Source organism: Oncorhynchus tshawytscha, linkage group LG12 (genome assembly GCF_018296145.1).
Source record: "Oncorhynchus tshawytscha isolate Ot180627B linkage group LG12, Otsh_v2.0, whole genome shotgun sequence".
Lineage (NCBI taxonomy): Eukaryota > Metazoa > Chordata > Actinopteri > Salmoniformes > Salmonidae > Oncorhynchus > Oncorhynchus tshawytscha.
The window spans coordinates 40,269,999-40,289,289 of record NC_056440.1 but is presented as its reverse complement, the minus strand read 5'-3'; the positions used below and the strand labels follow the sequence as shown (position 1 = coordinate 40,289,289).

At 41.8% G+C, this 19,291-nt stretch overlaps 1 protein-coding gene across 5 annotated transcripts; it reads right to left on the bottom strand.

Moving 5' to 3' along the window:
* Positions 1 to 227: 227 nt before the first annotated feature.
* Positions 228 to 17,552, bottom strand: LOC112263275 (heterogeneous nuclear ribonucleoprotein K-like). Of its 5 annotated transcripts, none has more exons than XM_042330648.1 (17): positions 17,449 to 17,552; positions 15,840 to 15,911; positions 15,574 to 15,727; positions 11,740 to 11,837; positions 11,485 to 11,541; positions 10,441 to 10,484; positions 9,076 to 9,148; positions 8,788 to 8,901; positions 8,421 to 8,549; positions 7,984 to 8,312; positions 7,764 to 7,817; positions 6,461 to 6,506; positions 5,411 to 5,426; positions 2,462 to 2,494; positions 2,258 to 2,325; positions 1,877 to 2,046; positions 228 to 1,261 (listed from the first exon to the last, which is right to left on the bottom strand). In XM_042330648.1, the coding sequence occupies exons 3-17, from the start codon at positions 15,632 to 15,634 to the stop codon at positions 1,231 to 1,233; spliced, it is 1,323 nt and encodes a 440-aa protein (XP_042186582.1). In that variant the 5' UTR covers positions 15,635 to 15,727; positions 15,840 to 15,911; positions 17,449 to 17,552; the 3' UTR covers positions 228 to 1,230. The 5 variants fall into 5 exon arrangements, with proteins under 5 accessions (XP_042186582.1, XP_042186581.1, XP_042186583.1 ...); XM_042330647.1 differs by having other exon boundaries at positions 15,840 to 15,908; positions 17,449 to 17,551; XM_042330649.1 differs by having other exon boundaries at positions 6,461 to 6,503; positions 15,840 to 15,908; positions 17,449 to 17,551.
* Between the last annotated feature and the right edge of the window lie 1,739 nt (positions 17,553 to 19,291).

Here is a 19,291-nt window from a genome sequence, read left to right as displayed (position 1 = left end):
GGAGGCCTTCTGTCTTTTGGTAGGCCGTCATTGTAAATAAGAATTTGTTCTAACCTACTTTCCTAGTTAAATAAAATAAAAAGACAGCCATTTTCTCTACAGCAGGGCATGGGCCAGGCTGAAGTATTTCTTTGACCTATGGGGTCACAGGAATGTCAGAGGGACATTGGCTACATCAAGAACATTACTAAGCAGGATTTCCATAAGACTTAGCCAAAGCATCTGCAGACGTTTCAATCTTTATTTAAAAAAAACTTTTAAAAAAGGATTCTAGAAGAAAAGCCTAACCCCCTAGGAGATGCATACACCAGACATTGCTTGTAACCATATTATCATGTCCCATGCCACAAATAAGGACTGTTCAGCATGGCTAATAAAGCAGGCTTTATGGCATGACTATATTGCCAAGACAAAAAAAAACCAGTCCTACAAAAGTGTACAGGCAGGAAATGTGATGAATAATAAGAATACTTGTGTATAATCCCCATGTCACCCCGATACACCCTGAAACATTTCATTAAAATTAAAAACATGACAAATGACAATTTTCTACATTTATTTTTTTAAATCATAAAATGTTCCTTAAAAAAAAAAAGGCGTACATTCTGCATGTTGCACGGAGTGGTGGTAAGGGGTGTGTGTGAGTGGTGGTAAGGGGTGTGTGTGAGTGGTGGAAAGCGGTGTATGTGAGTGGTGGTAAGGGGTGTGTGTGAGTGGTGGAAAGCGGTGTGTGTGAGTAACTCCAATACCGACAGAAAGAAAACACACACATGGGACAGTCGTACTCTACTGACAAACACACCAATAGAAATCAACCCATCCAAAAATAAAGATAATGTTCACTTGTCTGTCAGGAGACTCCAAATATTTTGACAAATGTTTTATTTTATACAAATACAAGAGATGGAGTAGAGAACTACACAAAAAATGCAGAACGTCTCCCTTTTAACATAGGAATGTTGGACCTTAAAATAAAAAAATTAACAAAATGCCCAAAAACCCGGGACAAAAGATGGGGATGTGAGGGATTTGCTTCAATCTGAGTCTCCTTGTTTAGAGGAACTGACAAGAGTACTGCTTCACACTGAAAGAGTAAAAAGAAAATTCACAGGAGTCAATAAAGATATAGAGGGATTGGGGGTGGGAGAGGTGGTTGAGGGTGGGAGAGGGGGTTGGGAGAGTCTGAGATGGGGAGAGAGCACGTGATGCGGGCCTAGTCGGAGGCGAGGGTTAGTCCTGGTGTCCGAGCAGGTGCAGTGCGCTGGGGGAGGAGGAAGGGAGACAAGGTTAGTCACCATGGCTACGAGGCAGCGTTAGCATTTCAGCATCTGCGCAATGAGACACGCTGACGGTTGCCGGGGAGACAGAAGAGGAGGAGCCTGTGCCGTTTGGCAGACTGTGATTTGTTGTCGATTCATCTAACTAAAAACAACAAAATCACTAGTCTTCCACACAGCAACAGGCAGGGAAGAAGTCCACTCCCTGCTTCACACCGAAAAGGCTCTTAGGTCATAAAACCAAACATTTCACCGATCATATTCTTAAAAAATATGACATGTTGAATGATTAACACAAACAAATATTGACCTACAGTTTTGTATCAATATAAGAATAGTTGTACAAGTATTTTGTACAAATTGTGTACAGATTTTAATAGACATTTCACAAGAGGAAGCTGAAACTACTTTCACATTGCATGGGAGGAGAGAGGTTAGTCAACATCAGCAGAGACAAATACAATAAGAGATTAAAAGGAGGTAGAAAAATATATATCTACACATATATATTTTGAGATCAAAATGTGGCTATAAAAACAGGAAGGTATAGAAAAGGCAGACATGAAACTCTATTCACTCAGAGGGCGTCCAGAACTTGCCTATTCTGCAATAGGTACTGAGCGTTTTGGATCTGGTCCTGGGTGCCGCTGATGGTGATGATGCGATCCTCAGAACCCTCCAGTGGCTCGTCGATCTTAATGGAGGCGCCAGACTCATGCCGGATCTGCTTGATCCTCTGACCTCCCTTACCGATGATGGAGCCGGCCAGCTGTAGAAAACACCAGGGTCAACTGAATGTCGTGCAAAATAGTGTGAAAATACAGGAAAAGTGTGTTCTGTGTGTGCGTGTGAATGTTGCATAAGGGTTTCATAGGTCATGGAGGGCGAGACAGGCCGAGCCATTGCTGTGTGAGAACATAGTGTGTCGGTGTGTGTGTGAGAGGTAAATGGGGAGTCCCCCCTCTTCCGGTTATACACACATCTTTAGGGATCGTCACTTGTGTGGTGATGACTGGCCCTCCCATATCATTGTAGGAACCGCGTCCACCTAACACACACGGCGCATACAGTGACATACACACAAGGAGAGATCAGAGAAACAGCTTGAGGAAGTGTTTAGGCTCTAACAACACTATAACCTAACATATTGAATACCAAGCTGTGGGAAGTGCTTCTAGACTCACCAGACTGATAGGAGTCCCAGGAAGAGTTGTTATCTGTTTGAAAGGTGAGAGAGAAAATAGATCTACAGTTAGGGAAAGTTTTTTTTTAAAGAAAATATGCAAAAAATCTACACATCCACTGCAGACTGGCACCATAAACAAACACGTATTTACCAACCTGATACAGAGCAGGCCAACATGTTTCAAAGAGGATCTTCCAATAAACAGTTGAAATGACAAAACAAAGATAGTCGACAAGTACACTGGTGCAAAACAATACACTCAAGGCTGTTGAGTATTATATCCTATGCTGCCTTGATTGTGTAACTGTCAGTCATACAGGGTTCCCTTGTAAAAGAGACTACCCTGCCCAAATAAAAATAACAATAAAATGTCTAGCTTGGTACAGTAGACCAGCTGAAATCAGGTTCCATAACATACACTGGAGAACCACTGGCCCTCTACGTTCTATGAAAGCTGCTCGGCGTAAACTGGAAAGAAGTTGGAGGAAAAACAAACCCAACTATGCATGCCCAAGCCCTGGTATATCATCAGATTGCATACAGAGGTACTGAACACTGCACGCAGTCGCATTGCAAATTGTGAGGGGAAACCCCAGAATGCTATTTTCTGTCCTAATAGAAATGTAAACCCCCAGATTACTGTTGCATTGCTCGATGGAGGAGTTTTCTTGATTTTTTCCCAAATCAAAATTAAGTACCACACTGTACAAACTACCCCTTGCTTGGGGTGTGCCCCTATGCTTCATACTGAGCCTCCTAGTTGCAGTTTCAACAAATTGTCAAGGACAAGCCCAACATCGGTCACTGAAATTGTCCAAAATATGAGGTCAACTTCCTGCCCCTTCGACCCTATTGCCAAAGCAAAATTCAGCCTCACTCTTCTCAGTCCAACTATAACCAAAATCATAAATTACTTAATTCAGGCACTGTGCCTAATTCCATGAAAACTGCCTCCATTATACAAATCTTGAAAAGACCTGGACCTAACACCCTAAGCGATTACAGACCAATTTCCAACCAGTTGTGTAAAGTACTTAAGTAGAAAATACTTTCAAGCACTACTTAAGTAGTTTTTTTAAATATCTGTACTTAACTATTTTTTTGACAACTTTTACTTCATAACATTACTAAAGAAAATGTACTTTTTACTCCATACATTTTCCGACATCTAAAAGTACTCCTTATATTTTGAATGCTTAGCAGGATTCAAATTCACACACTTAAAAAGATAACATCCCTGGTCATCCCTACTGCCTCTGATTTGGCAGATTAACTAAATACAAATGCTTTGTTTGTAAATTATGTCTGAGTGTTGTGAGTGTGCCCCTGGCTATCTGTAATTTAAAAAAAGAAAATGGTGCCATCTGGTTTGCTTAATATAAGAAATTAGAAATTATTTATACTTAAGTGTATTTAAAATACCTTTAGACTTTTACTCAAGTAGAATTTAACTGAGTGACTCACTTTTATTTGAGTCATTTTCTATTGGGTACTTTTCCCACCACTGTTTCCAACCTACCCTTCTCTATCAAAGATCCTTGAACGTGTGGTCTCAATACAGCTACAGAACTACCTTTAACCAACAATCTCCATGAACCCTTCCAGTCCGGGTTGCATGTACAGCACAGCAGAGACAGCCCTGGTAAAAGTTACACATTACTTCTTGATGACAGCTGATGGAGACACTAGCATCTTTTTATACTTTTGGACATCACAGCAGCCTTTGTCACAGATAATCATGCGATTATCAGCAGACTTATGAACTAGCTTGGATTCTCTGGCACATCACTCCTGTGGTTTAGCTCCTGACTTACAAACAAGAATTTGTGATCCAACCCTGCCAGTCACTCAAGGGGTTCCGCAGGGCTCTGCTATGGGGCCACTCCTGTTCTCTATACACACCCACGCTGCCACTTGGTATACTTATACAGAGATTTGGACTAAACTTGAATTTTTACACTGATGACACAAATATGTGAGGACATGTCAGACTAACAATCAAACTAACAGACTGTCTAGATGCAATCAAGAGATGGATGCAGTTGAACTTCCAAAAGCAAAACAGAGCTTGTATTTATTTGCTCTAAGAGTACACAGAGCAAAATGAGCACATTCTCCCTTCCTCTGGATGATGACTCCATCACAGCTTCCCCCACTGCCAGAAACCTGTGTGTAATTTTTGACTCTAGCCTCTTATTTGAAGCACACATTCGCAACATAAAGTGTAATTTTGCCACCTTGTATCAGGTCTTTCTTGTTCACTGTGGATGCTGAGAAGTGTGTGCATGCCCGGCACTGCTGACAGTAAGGCTCCTGTCAACTCCAGATGATCCAGAACGCAGCTGCCAGGATGCGCTCACAAACTACACAAAAAAAACTCACTTCGCCCTGTTTTACTCAGCCTCCATTGGCTTCCTGTTCAATACAGGATCACATTTAAGATTCTGCTGCTCACCTTAAAAGGCCCTCAAGGGTGATGCATATGCCAACTTCTAAATGCATATGCCAAATTCTAAAGAACTATTCCCCAGCACACCGCTACGATAACCAGACTCAAACTGCCTGGACACAAACCTGTGCAGTACGGGTGATAAGGCCTTCTCACATGTGGCTCCTGAGGTCTGGAACGCTCTACCTGCATGTCAAAGAGGCAGCTTCCATTTCCTTGTTTAAAACACATTTAAAGACCTACCTTTTCAAGCTAGCTTTTAATCTTTGATTGCTTAATCTGTTCACAGTCTATTTTTTATTAGCAGGTAATGGTTTATTGTATTGAAATGATCCTACTTTTTGATGTTTTGTCGTTGAATTTGGTTTGGTTCGTTTTCTACCTGATACGCATTGCGAATGGGATATGCACTTTACAAATGAAATACTATTGTGCCACGGGGACAGCGTGACAAACTGAACTCAGACAGATCCACATAGGGAGAACGGAACAACTCACCATATCCACCCCCACCCTGGAGAAAAAGAAAAGAGGGAGAGCAGGGTTAAACACACATTCCCTTGTGATTTGTTGTATACACTCATGGATGCAAGCAACCCTGGCCTTGCATGATCAGGATTAGGGCAGGGACCTCAAGATATAATATTACCTCGATACTTAGGTGCAGATACATTATGTATTGATTCTCACAATTCTATATGTAGTGCGATTCGATACTGCGATTTGATGTCCAAACATATTGCTCACTGTAAGTCTGGTGCAGAGAGACTGGAGGATTAGAAAATACATTTTTGATCAGCCATGGAAAAAAAGTGCTATTGGCTCACTATTTAAAAAGAAGACGGAGAACATGCTATAGAATAAAAAAAAATGGCAGAGTTTAGCAACATGGTAGCGTAAAATAAAACGACACTTGGAGTCAAAGTATCAATATAATATTGTCCAAAATAATATTGTGATATGTAACTATCGATCCCTCCGATCAAGTCAGGGTTGAGGAGGCCAGTTCGTACAAAAGCCCCTATTTGATGCTGGAGACCCCTGCCCCCTTCTCCGCTTGCATCCATCCGCCACTCACTCCACAGCTTTCACCTGCTATTCAGCGGCTCAGTCACCAGGGCAACAAGCGATTCAAAAATCAGTTGCCGAGCAACCGGAGGCAGTATCCTGCCAGCTCTCAAAGATAACCTACCAGTCTGTCAACAAAGCATTATTATTAACACCTAGCAACTTAACAAATTAACACCCCCCACCACCACCACAATTACATAGATGGTAGTGGTCATGGTGGTATGGGTAATTATTACTGAAGTTACCCATTACCTGTGTTTATGGTTTGGTCATATGGTAAAGTAATGTTTATTACGTGTTAGTGGTAAAGGTGTTGTTGGGTTTTATAGTGGGGTTAGCTGTGGCCATGGCGATGAAGTTATTATCAGGCAATCACAATCATTGTCTAGGAAAGACCAACAATTGTTTCAGCATATGATGCTTCAGCCAATAGATACCAAGACGACAGCGACATGCATTTAGTTAAGGGTCACTAACCATGTTATCACCATAGCGATCTCCTGGTCTCCCTCTTCGGTCACTGCTAAGAGAAAGACAGAAAATGAAAGTCTGACTTGAGAAAAATATTGACAAGGCAGAGGGCTTTTCAGCAGCTCTCTGATCCAAGTCAAACCACACACATTCACAGACCCATGAACACAAAAGTGAGCGGTGTTGACAGACTAATGGCAGGGCTGAAACACTGACGTAGCCAGTAATCAGAGGAACAGACTCAGGTTAGGCTGACTGACCACAGCACCGACTGAGGACGTTTACATGCAAAGTAGTAATTCAATATTAACCAGATTATGGCAGTAGGCAGATTATGTAGTAGTCATGTAAAAACCTTACTCGGCTTATCTTAATTTGCGTAAAGTCAAAATCGAAGTAAGTATAAGCCGATTAAAACCTGGTTTTCTGAGCAATCTTTCAAATTATTAGGAAATGTGAAGACCTTAAAATTGGCGTTCCAGCAGTGCATTTGTTCTGCGCATGTACCAGCCAAGAGAGCTGTGAACTACTTTTAAGACGCGTACATTCAATTGTTCCGAACTCACTTCAGGGGGTCTTCAGAGCGAGTGAAGTGAGTTCGGAACAACAATGTACGCGTCTTAAAAGTAGTTCACATTGAAACGTTATATAAACTCCGAAAATATGCATCACAAAAAACAACATGGTAGAATGTTTATTTTGATTACCGATTTTCTACATTTTTCAGTGGCATCAAGTACCCTGATTTCAGATGTGTTCATGTAAACAGTATTATTACAGAAATCCTTCTGGCATAGTATAGTACCAGTCAAGAGTTTAGACACAGCCTACTCATTCCAGGGTTTCTCTTCATTTTTTAAAAACCATTTTTTACATTGTCGAATAATAGTGAAGACATCAAAACTATGAAATAACACGTATTGAATCATGTAGTAACCAAAACATATGAAAACATATTTTATATTTGCTAAGAGTGTGCAAAGCCTTCATCAAGGCAAAGGGTGACTACTTTGAAGAATCTCAAATATAAAATATATTTTGATTTGTTTAACACTTTTTTGGTTACTACATGATTCCATATGTGTTATTTCATAGTTTTGATGAATTCACTATCATTCTATAATATAGTAAAAATAAAGAAAAACCCTGAAATGAGTAGGCGTGTCCAAACTTTTGACTGGTACTGTATGTAACGTTTTAATCAAACTTTTATATTAACCTGAAATATCCACAATAATGGCATTTTGTTGCATGTAACCGTACTCACTGACTCCAGACCAGTGGCCTACAAGGCTGCAAAAGGACTTACTTGGGTCTGGCATCTGCACTGCCCCGATAGGAGTCATAGGAGTACTGGTCATCTCTGCAAACAACGTGGAAATGGAACACACACGAGCCCACACACACTATGAATGAAAGACCATATGTCCCTGCACTTTTGAGCGCAAACTGATGTAGACAAAGCAAAATGGATAGAAAGAGGTGTAGGGAAAAAGAAATGGAGATGAGCGATGGTGAAGCTCTCTTACCCTCCTCCTCTGTGTGGTGGGGCCAGGTTGCGGTCACGACTCTCACCCCTCCCCCCTCTCACTGGGTGGGGAGGCGGGGGTCCACGACGGGGGCTCATCTCCTCGTAGTCCCTGCGGGCGGGGGGCACGGGCCCCCCTCGACCCCCTCGTCCAGAGGGCCCTCGGTCAAAACCTCCGCCACCTCGTCCCCCTCGCATGTGGAAGCCCCCCATGGGGCGCCGGCTGCCGCCACCCCCGCGCTCCTCAAACATCAGGGTGAAGCCGCCGTAGTCGTATGTCTCGTCGTAGAAGTTGGGGTCGTAGGGCTGGGCGCGCCCTTTTATGGGAGCCTGACAGGGATAGGATCATAAATAATTTCTACAGTCGGCTGGCTGTGGTATTTACAGCTCAGTCAAATGGTTCGACAACAGAACCAACAGTTTGATAAGAGCACCAACCTCAGCGATGAGCTCCAGCATGATCTTGATGCACTCAACGACGCGCTCAGACTTGCCGCCGACCAGAACCACGCGGTCCGTGGACTGGGGACAGCATTCCTGGAACAGCTTGATGCTGGTCTGGGTGTTCTACAACAGTCAGAGTCAACACAGGTCAAATTAGACAAAGTAAGGCCTTAGGACTGAGAAGAACCCACAGAAAGACTGAATCAGGGTCACCTTCAATAAGCTCTAAACGAGAGTAAAACATTTGCATTCTTATTGGACAAGTTCAGGTAGTTAGGCCCATCAAGTATTTTAAAAATGTACTGGACATGAACCAGGTGAGGAGAAAAGAGTGGGAGTAGTTCAGAGCGCATAACTATACCTCTCGTAACTCTTTGATCTTGGCTCCCTTCACACCAATGATGCTACCTGCCAGGCTCTGGTGGATCAGTAGCCTCAGCTCACAGTCAAAGTCCATCCCATTGTACTGTTGGTACTAGGGGGAGGGGGGTAAAACTTTAGCATTTTATATCTATATCCCAATGGAAATGGTATGTTTTGTTGTATCTGCACACTCAATATCTAGTAGTACCACACAGGACTATAACTGAAAAATACAGGCAGCCATAATGCTGGTCTCATTCTCCCTCATCTCCAACCGCAGGCTCACCTCCTCCAGAGTAGGGATGATCTTGAGCAGGATCTCTCCCACGGTCTCGATTTCAGCACTGATGCTCAGAATGCTTTAAAGCCACCAATCACAGCGCAGGATATTCCCAGGGGAACCAATCAAATGGTGACCAGGTGTTAGAGAGGAAAGAAACAGTATTTCAAAACCAAGGTTGACTCTCCCTCAGCAGAACTTCAACCATAACATCTGACAATAAATGAAGACCCCCCCCCCTTTCATCCGGTCCCAGCCGTGGGGGTTAACCGGGTAGCTGTTGTGGTACAGTCCCATAGAAATAGAATTACTAGAATGGACAATCCCATTCAAGTCAATGTTCTGTGATGATTGGACCAGCGGCCATATGTAGTAATTCTGGTTCTATGTGCAAACCCCATTCAAATTACAACAGAGGAATAAGAGGACAGAATACCCCATTATCAATTTCTATCTATAACATATCAGCAGGTATCCATAAATACACAAATAAAGAAATTTAACCCCCCCAGTGTGTCTGACAAAGGAGACCACCATTTTTTTGTTAAACAGGTAAAAGGAACCCAAAGAAAGCAGGTGTGTTTTAGTGACCACTGGAAGTGGGTAAGGAAGGAAAGGTTGGGGGGCGGTGGCGGTTTGCACCGATGGTGCCTGCTGCCAGAGCACTAATGCAATTGTATTGTAACACAACATTGGGGAGAAAAACACAAAAAAAGAACAAAAGGTCAATAAAAACATGACAGTAGTACGCTAATCAAAATAATCAAACAAGGAACAGTTTAAAGTAAACTTAAAGATGGGTGAGAGATGGCAGGGTAACAGTGCGTTATGCTCCCACCAATGGACAGGAGGATGTTGAGGGAAGGCAAGGAGGAGCGACATGGGTCACAGGGATGAGGTGACAAATAAGTTAACTTTCAACAGTTCCAACTACGGCAAAGGTAATATGGAGAGTAAAGAAGGGAAAAATACATACAACACTTGAACCCTAGCAGCTCTGCCTGGAATAACAGTCTTACGTAATTATAGTGGTCCAACCCCCCCCTAAAAAGATCTGTGGTAACAAGGAAGAGGAAGATGGTAGGAGGGGAATGTGAGAAGCTAAAACAGACCAGTACACCAACTCTGAGAGGGGAAGGAGGGAGGTGAGGAACGTTGAAGGGAGAGATACTGTCATTGAAATAAAATAGAATGTTGAAATACCGTCACTAGAACAAAGGCAGGTTTAAAGTATTTGTTGAAACCCTCACTGAAAACAGAGGCTTATAATGCTGTCACTGAACAAAAGTTGACATGTTTGTCACAGGAACAGAGGCAGGTTTGTTTATTTTCTGAAGTCAGGCAGTGAGAGGGAGGAGCTTAGGGACATACCGCTCAGGCCCACTGCTGTCTGGGACTGACACACTGGCATTGAACTGCAAGGGCCGTGGGCGTGGCATGGGCAGGGGCCAGGGCCATTCGAGCACACAGATGTCAATGAAGTAAGGCGCCCATTTAGGGAGGGGCACGATTATGGGCAGGGCCAGCCAGGGTGTCAGGTGGGCGGGTGCAGGAGGGGCGATCCAGAACATGGGCAACAGAGGAAGTGGGCAAAAATAAACAAAAATAAAAAACAGGAGAGGGAAGAGGGAGGGGGAAGAGGAATACATTTTAATACAGGCTAATATTCTTCATTTTGATATTCTCTCAGAATGTTTTTTTTTTTTTAAGAACAGAAGGAGATAGAAGAAGAGACAAAGGTATTCAGGTAGAGAGAAATAGTTTGGGGGTAGAATGCAGTCAGAAAAGGAGAGGGAGATGTAGACAGGGAGATGAGAAAGAGGGATAGCGGTAGAGGAGAGAGGGAGAAGAATGGAGAATGTTGGAAGGTGGAGAAAGAGAGGGGTAATGACATGAAATTAGTTGAGAATTGGCCAGGCTGTTTATATACAAGACATTTCCTATAGGTTGAATTGGTGTCGGGTGCTATAACAGCTCCACCCTAAAATACACTGGGCCCACTCAAGCATTAATGACAGTCTTAGCGGTGCTGATGGCTGGTAGTAATATCACTATTCATTACGCAAACAAAAATACATTTCAGCTAAAAAGGCCATGGGTTTCGTATCGATTAGGCGAGGCGGGGGGGCATTTTGATAAAAGACATTACACTTTCGAATGATGACACCACAACAGGTGTAGAGCAGGTCTCAATACACAACATGTCCCACCATTAACAGTTACCCAAAAACCTCACAGCTTTAAACTTCACCCAACCATAGTTAACAAGACCCATTTTCTTAAGCCCAACCTACCAATTTAGATTGTATGCAAAAGTTGAGGCAAACTAGTCAAATCAGACACTCCCAAAGTACAACCACGGAAGGGGGGGTACTGTAAATTCCCAGACAAAAAGAGTAGTGTAAATGGACTCACGTCTGTGCGCAGGGATTTGATGTTTTTACCACCCTTCCCAATCACTGCTCCTGCATTCTGAACCGGAGAAAAAAAAGTCAGGTGATATAACAAAGTTTTAAAAAATCCTCCATAGATCTGGTCAAAAAAAAGGTTAAATAGATAACTGGGTAGGGGGAAAAAAGATAGGCTACATAGGAGGCTAAATCACTGAAGAGATTGTGGCTGTTGAAGGTAGGCAGGGGATTGTGAATGAGGAAGAGAAAGAGGACTGACTTTGCTCTGCAGGAGTATGCGGAGCTCCACCATGTCGTCTGTGTTCCTGGAGCGCTTAAAGGACTGCTCTTCCTCCGCGTCCTCTGTGGGACGCTTACCTGAGAATGAAAAACAGAGTCTAATCTTTCTCTCACACACACACCAGGGCCCCAGAATGTGACCGTTTAGTGGTATTTTTCCACCTTTTGACTTCGCAAGTTACATTTTTTTGGGTCACATGGGAACGAGCTGGTCACCCCAATCAAAAGTTTAAAAAGTCCTATTTTTTCAGGCAGCTAAAACCACGATTTGGTCAAACAGTAAAGTGCATTATCCTCATGATTCCCTTCATGCCAGTTTCGAAGTAACTGTTTCACTGGACCCTGCTGCTGTGATGAGTAGAGGTTGACCGATTAATCGGAATGGCAGATTAATTTGGGCCGATTTCAAGTTTTCATAACAATCGAAAATCTGTATTTTTGGCCGCCGATTTTTAAAATATTTTTATACCTTTATTTAACGAGGCAAGTCAGTTAAGAACACATTCTTATTTTCAATGATGGCCTAGGAACGGTGGGTTAACTGCCTCGTTCAGGGGCAGAATGACAGATTTTCACCTTGTCAGCTCGGGGGATCCAATCTTGCAACCTTACAGTTAACTAGTCCAACGCAATAACGACCTGCCTCTCTCTCGTTGCACTCCACAAGGAGACTGCCTGTTACGCGAATGCTGTAAGCCAAGGTAAGTTGCTAGATAGCATTAAACTTAGCTTATAAAAAACAATCATAATCACTAGTTAACTACACATGGTTGATGATATTACTAGATATTATCTAGCGTGTCCTGCGTTGCATCCAATCTGACTGAGCATACGAGTATCTAAGTATCTGACTGAGCGGTGGAAGGCAGAAGCAGGCGCGTAAACATTCATTCAAACAGCACTTTCGTGCGTTTTGCCAGCAGCTCTTCGTTGTGCGTCAAGCATTGCGCTGTTTATGACTTCAAGCCTATCAACTCCCGAGATGAGGCTGGTGTAACCGAAGTGAAATGGCTAGCTAGTTAGCGCGCGCTAATAGCGTTTCAAACGGCACTCGCTCTGAGCCTTCTAGTAGTTGTTCCCCTTGCTCTGCATGGGTAACGCTGCTTCAATGGTGGCTGTTGTCGTTGTGTTGCTGGTTTGAACCCAGGAAGGAGCGAGGAGAGGGACGGAAGCTATACTGTTACACTGGCAATACTAAAGTGCCTATAAGAACATCCAATAGTCAAAGGTTAATGAAATACAAATGGTATAGAGGGAAATAGTCCTATAATTCCTATAATAACTACAACCTAAAACTTCTTACCTGGGAATATTGAAGACTCATGTTAAAAGGAACCACCAGCTTTCATATGTTCTCATGTTCTGAGCAAGGAACTGAAACGGTAGCCTTCTTACATAGCACATATTGCACTTGTACTTTCTTCTCCAACACTGTTTTTGCATTATTTAAACCAAATTGAACATGTTTCATTATTTACTTGAGGCTAAATTGATTTTATTGATGTATTATATTAAGTTAAAATAAGTGTTCATTCAGTATTGTTGTAATTGTCATTATTGCGAATAAATGTAAAAAAAATAATAATAATAATTTTAAAAAGAAATCTGCCGATTAATCGGTATCGGCGTTGAAAAATCATAATCGGTCGACCTCTAGTGATGAGTGAGCCAATCTCTCTTCCTTTTCCTTGATGTGCGCTCCCCACACACACAAAACAAAGGAGGGTTCTGATTGTATAACATTTCAAAATCCAATTGCAGGTAAAACACAACTGTAGAAGCAACTACTGTTGAAACCGTTGACGAGAGGATGTCCAGCTTTATGTGGGTATAATATCTATTTCTCAATATTTTATATTGAGCTCAATAGTAGCCAGCAGATTCCGACCCAACCATTATGCTTGCTTTACACTGAGCGCACTGAGGTTGGAATGCAATCATGGTTAGATTAAGACACCGCAGAGCCCGCACGAGATATGGGTCAGAAACATACCTCAACCCAGGGATGAGATGTGCCGCTGTATTTCACCTACATCCAAACTGATACCGTGAGAAGATTGAAATACTCGTTTTTCCAGAAAACATCCCTTTTTGTTCTCATGCTAGCTAGCAGTAGCCACCGCCGGCATTTTGGAATGGCAGTGTCAGCCAATCAGCTCCTTTGTTGTTCAGCGCAACATGCCATTACACAATGGCTGCTGTGGCTACTGTTTACCAAGCATGAGGACATTAAATGTACTGTTAGATTAATACATGACTACTAGCAGTAGGCATTATATTTGGTGTTAATGATCTATACTGAACAAAAATATATTTGTAACATGGAACAATTTCTAAGATTTTACTGAGTAGAATTCACAGAAGAAAATCAGTCAATTGAAATTATTTCCTTAGGCCTTAATCTATGGCTATCACGACTGGGCAGGGGCGCAGCCATGGGTGGTCCTAGGAGGGCATAGGCCCACCCACTAGAGAGCCAGGCCCAGCCAATCAGAATGTGTTTTTTTGCCACAAAAGGGCTTTATTACAAACAGAAATGCACCTCAGCACCCCCCCTTTCCCTCTTCAGACGATCCACAGGTGAAGACGCCAGATGTCGTGATCCTAGGCTGGCGTGGTTACACTTGGTCTGCAGTTGCATGTACTGCCAAATTCTCTAAAATGGCGTTGGAGGTGGCTTATGGTAGAGAAATTAACATTTAATTTTCTGGCAACAGTTCTGTTGGACATTCTTGCAGTCAACATGCCAACTCCCTCAAAACTTTGGGCATCTGTGGCATTGTTTTATGTGACAAACCTGCCAATTATAGAGTGGCCGTTTGTCCCAGCACAAGGTGCACCTGTGTAATGACCATGCTATTTAAAATCGGCTTCTTGATATGCCACATCTGTCAAGTAGATGGTTTATCTTGGCAAAGTAGAAATGCTCACTTAAAGGGATGTAAACACATTTGTGCACACAATGAGTTAAATAAGCATTTTGTGCGTATGGAACATTTCTGGGATCTTTATTTCAGCTCATGAGAAATTGGACCAACACTTCACATGTTGTGTTTATATTTTAGTTCAGTATTGCCAATGTGTTTTGAGTTCACTTCCTCATGTGATGAATTAGCCCAAAATAAATTAGTGGACATAAACACACACAAATTCACCTGTATTGAACAACAAACTACAGACAATTCTGGAGCCCTATTTTAACAGTAAAATATTACAATACCCTACTGTCAACCCACAATTCATGACAATCAATGGATTAGATACCACATCAAAATATATTCAATAATGCATTCCTACCTGGACATGTTAAATATACAACTTGTTTCTTGAATAGCCTACCAGCTCTATAGTCTAGTACACTGTCTAAAGCACTGTGAATGACTTGAAGGTGATTATGACTATGTTGTTCTATTGCAAAAAAAAATGGTGCAACCAAATCATAGGCTGGTGCAACCAACTGAAAAAGTTAGTGTCACCGGGGGAAAATGTTAGTCTGGAGCCCTGCACACACTGACTGGTTCTCTGGATCTGCATTCAGTTGATGTAGAAATGATATACATGTAATACTAATAGCCCACTCATTGTCCTTACATATTAAAACTGCTCTGCACTTTCTTTTGGCACATATCTGGCAGCCTCAATTTAGGAATCGAAATGTTTATATTTTCGACCAGACATTGATTATTAGTAAGTCTTAAACACAGGAGGGCATAAACCTTGCACCACGCCGCTTAAAAAATAACTACACTGTTCTTATTCATTTTCTAGATCAGTTACAATTATTTAATTAATATACAAAAGGATTACAACTCACCGTTTGTCTCTGTGTTGCTGAATGAGGTCTCTTTTTCTTGTTGCTCAATTTCTGTCTCCATTGTCGGCTAACACCGGGCTGGGTAGGGCAGGCACCTCGGTCCTGGGAGCAGGTAACAGCGGGGAGAGAGGAGCGGGCACCTCTGTCTGACTGGCTGTGGATGGACATGGTCGAGGGAAAGAGATGAGATCAGGGTTTGGGGTTTTCAGAACTGACGAAACAAAGTACGACAGAGGAGAGAGACTAGACTGGTGACCAACACTTACCACTATTTATGGTGAGAAGATGGGCGTGTTATGGGCGGAACGAAACAAAGTCTCAGAGCTGCTGCAAACCTACTGAAAAAAGGCAAAGGTTGATTAGCGGCATAAAAAAAACCTACCCAAGAATAATTGTATAACACACCGCTACGATTATAAAATTGTAATAAATGGTGCATAAACATTAAAAATTAAAAGGTGTGATGAGGAACAGCATTGATTCAAATTAATGTATTATCTTGAACTGGCCATATTCATTACAACAAAAAAAAACATTTAAGAAGCAAACAGAGCAAAATTAGAATTTCTATTGGACATATTTAGGTAGGTTCCCTCCCTGTCTCGTTTAACAAACATTTTGCAGTAGAATTGGCTTAATGAATATGCCCCTGGCCTTTAATACAATTCTGAAAGCGACCAGAAGACACACGTACTGAATTGATGAGAAATAATGCACATTTAATTTATTATTCTAAAGAAAGTCAATGCATGAGTGAAGTTACAAAACAGATTTATTTGATAATACGACCTGGCACAATGATATCGGAGTCGGGACAAAATGACAATGCAACGAGGGCTCATCTCAGAATCACCTCGCGCCGATAATTATCTTGATCGTAATTAAACAAATAGCTAGCTACAATCATACATTTGCTCATCTGGCATTATTTTTGAATTAATGGTGCGAGCTAGCCTACAGCGTTGATCCAATGATCGTCTAGGATTGATGTGCATTCTCGTTAATACACTCGTGTCCCCCGTGGACCGGCTCGTACATAAAACATCCTCCATTCAAGCTGCAAGGCATCACATCCCTCCTTACCATTTTTAATAGCGAGCCGCCGGGAAAAAAATATGTGTAGTCTTAATGTAATCAAATACGTTTCGTTTAGGACGTTGCACACCACGTCAGGCCAAGGGTGTACCACATCCTAAATTGTCTCCTAGTTGAGGGAAATTATGCCTTTCCAAACTGAATGGAGGATGCTTTGTCTACGGGATGGTCCACCGGGGACAAGAGCATATACAGGGAATGCACATCAGTCCTAGACGACAGTGCCGTGGCAAATTATGGCGCCCACTATCGGCTGCCTAGGCCATATGTGCGCATACGGTTTGAGAAAACAACGTTAGCTAGCTATTAGTTCTCTTGTGTATACGAGAAAAACATAGCTCGCTAGCATATTGGGAAGCTACTTAGTTCATTCAGCTGGTGAAAGTATTTAGTAAAGGTGGCTAGCTAGTTAAGGTAACTAGCTAATGTTAACGTTACCTAACGACGTTAGCGGTTGGACTGCTACAGTAATATGTAGCTAGTGTAGTTAACGTTAGTTAGGGACAAGAAACACAATCGTATTTTAGGATAAAGCTCTGAAAGCCATATCTAATTACACTTGATACATTTCTAAATTTAGCTGTGTAAGCTATGCTAGCTAGCCTGCTACACTGGATCGGTAACTACAATAATTAACCAGCTACTTTAGTTGTCTTAGTTGGAAATGGTATAGCTAGATACGCGAATGCTTTCAAATGTGTTTGCTTATACCATCGCATCAACATGTAATGACGGACTTATTCGTTGCAGAGATACATCGAAATGTGTGTAAAAACAGACCTGCGCTACACCGTGTATCGTTGCTACTCCTTTTCGACCCTTGGCTGAGGAAGAACGCAAGAACAAAAAATGGCTAAGAAATCATGTGTATCTGAAGAAAGAGGTAGCTGCTTCGATTGGTGGAAAGAGACATTGAATTGTAAATAAATAGCAATCATTGGATAACTCATCTGTCACTCACATAATGGAGGCGGGTCTGAAGATATAGTTCCCACCAATCTTCCGTACCGAAATAGTTTGGTTGACTTGCAGCAGTCCTTTACTTTCAGTCTTGATCATAATGTAAATACTTACTAGTTGTGTTCATATAGGGTTGTAGCTAGCTAATGCTATTATCGTTCTAACATGTAGATATATCACATATTTAGTGTGTTTCGCGCGAAGTCCAAAAATGATTATGGGAACCTTAGCACCACAAACATTTTGACTCTCCATGCCTCCAACTTTTGGCGCCTTGGCGATTCGCCAAAAAGCAGCTGCACTTGTACTTTGGGGCAGATAGCTACAATTGTACAGAACTAACCCAAACCATTGTAACGTAAATGAAGGTTTATGACTATCACTCAAGGAGTACGGTTACATGCACACAATATAATATTTCGATTAAAAAGTATATATGCTTTGCAAGAAGAACAATGTCCCTAATAATACTGGTATATGGACACAAATGAAATCAGCCTACTACCTGATGGCACTGATAAATGCAGAAAATCGCCAATCAAAATAAACGTTCTACACAGCAACCGTGTTATCTTTGGGAAGCATATTAGATTCTTAGTTCAGACTTTTAAAGTTTGCATGTGAAAAGTACTTCTAAGCAATGGCGTGTATTCATGGATGCCAAGGGAAGCCAGTCTTACACCAAAAATGACACACAAAAAACATAAAATAATGTATATTTCATCTCTGTGTTTTCGGGAATTTTCCTTCAATTCACAAGAGGCTGAATGTATCTCACTGGAGACAGCATCCGAGCGAAACAGTGTCTTACGGTCTCTGTATGTCATGTGTAAGGCCATTTATCTGATTCTATCTGGTCATGAAGAGTATGACATTGATGCCGCCCATAGCATTGAATGCAAGGGAAGCCAGCAAGCATTTGGCCTCACTTGATTAAAAAAAGTAGAAAACAATAGCCAATCAGCATTGAGCTAAAATGAGCGAGCTCAACTGTGAATGGTCCTGGAGCACCAAAAAAAAGTGTTGTCCTCTGATGGCTAGCTAGCCAGTTAAAATGGTCCTTTTCCCAACTTAGCCATAGATGGGGATAGGGGTTTGGACTTGTGGTTTTACTTAATTCTCTGTACTGGCCAATGATTGTAATGGCGATTCTGATCCCACCATAAATTCGTACAGTACATTGTGCCCCTGGACTGAGAGGATGAAAGGTTAATATGTAGCTAGATGTAGAAGGCTAACGTTAACTAGCTAACGTTGGCCATCAAAGAAGTTAGGCTAGCGAGCAAGCATTTTAGCCAGGTAGCCTAGGACAACAAAAAAATTAAAGCTTGTACTGTATGAGTCATAGACCATTTCGTCAACATGAAAGATGGGAGTATGGGATTGGCATTTCTCTATAAGTAGGGTGAGTTTTTTTTCTACTTGCACAAACACACACACAAACACACAAATCAGAATGGTGGACAGCATAGGTGATTTGATGATGTTGATGTTGAAAAGGTGCTGGAATAGTGGAGGCAACTCCTGTTTTCTTTGTGACTTGCGGTAAATCTCCATGTTTTTTAATTTTTTTAATGTATTTTTTATTTCACCTTTATTTAACCAGGTAGGCTAGTTGAGAACAAGTTCTCATTTGCAACTGCGACCTGGCCAAGATAAAGCA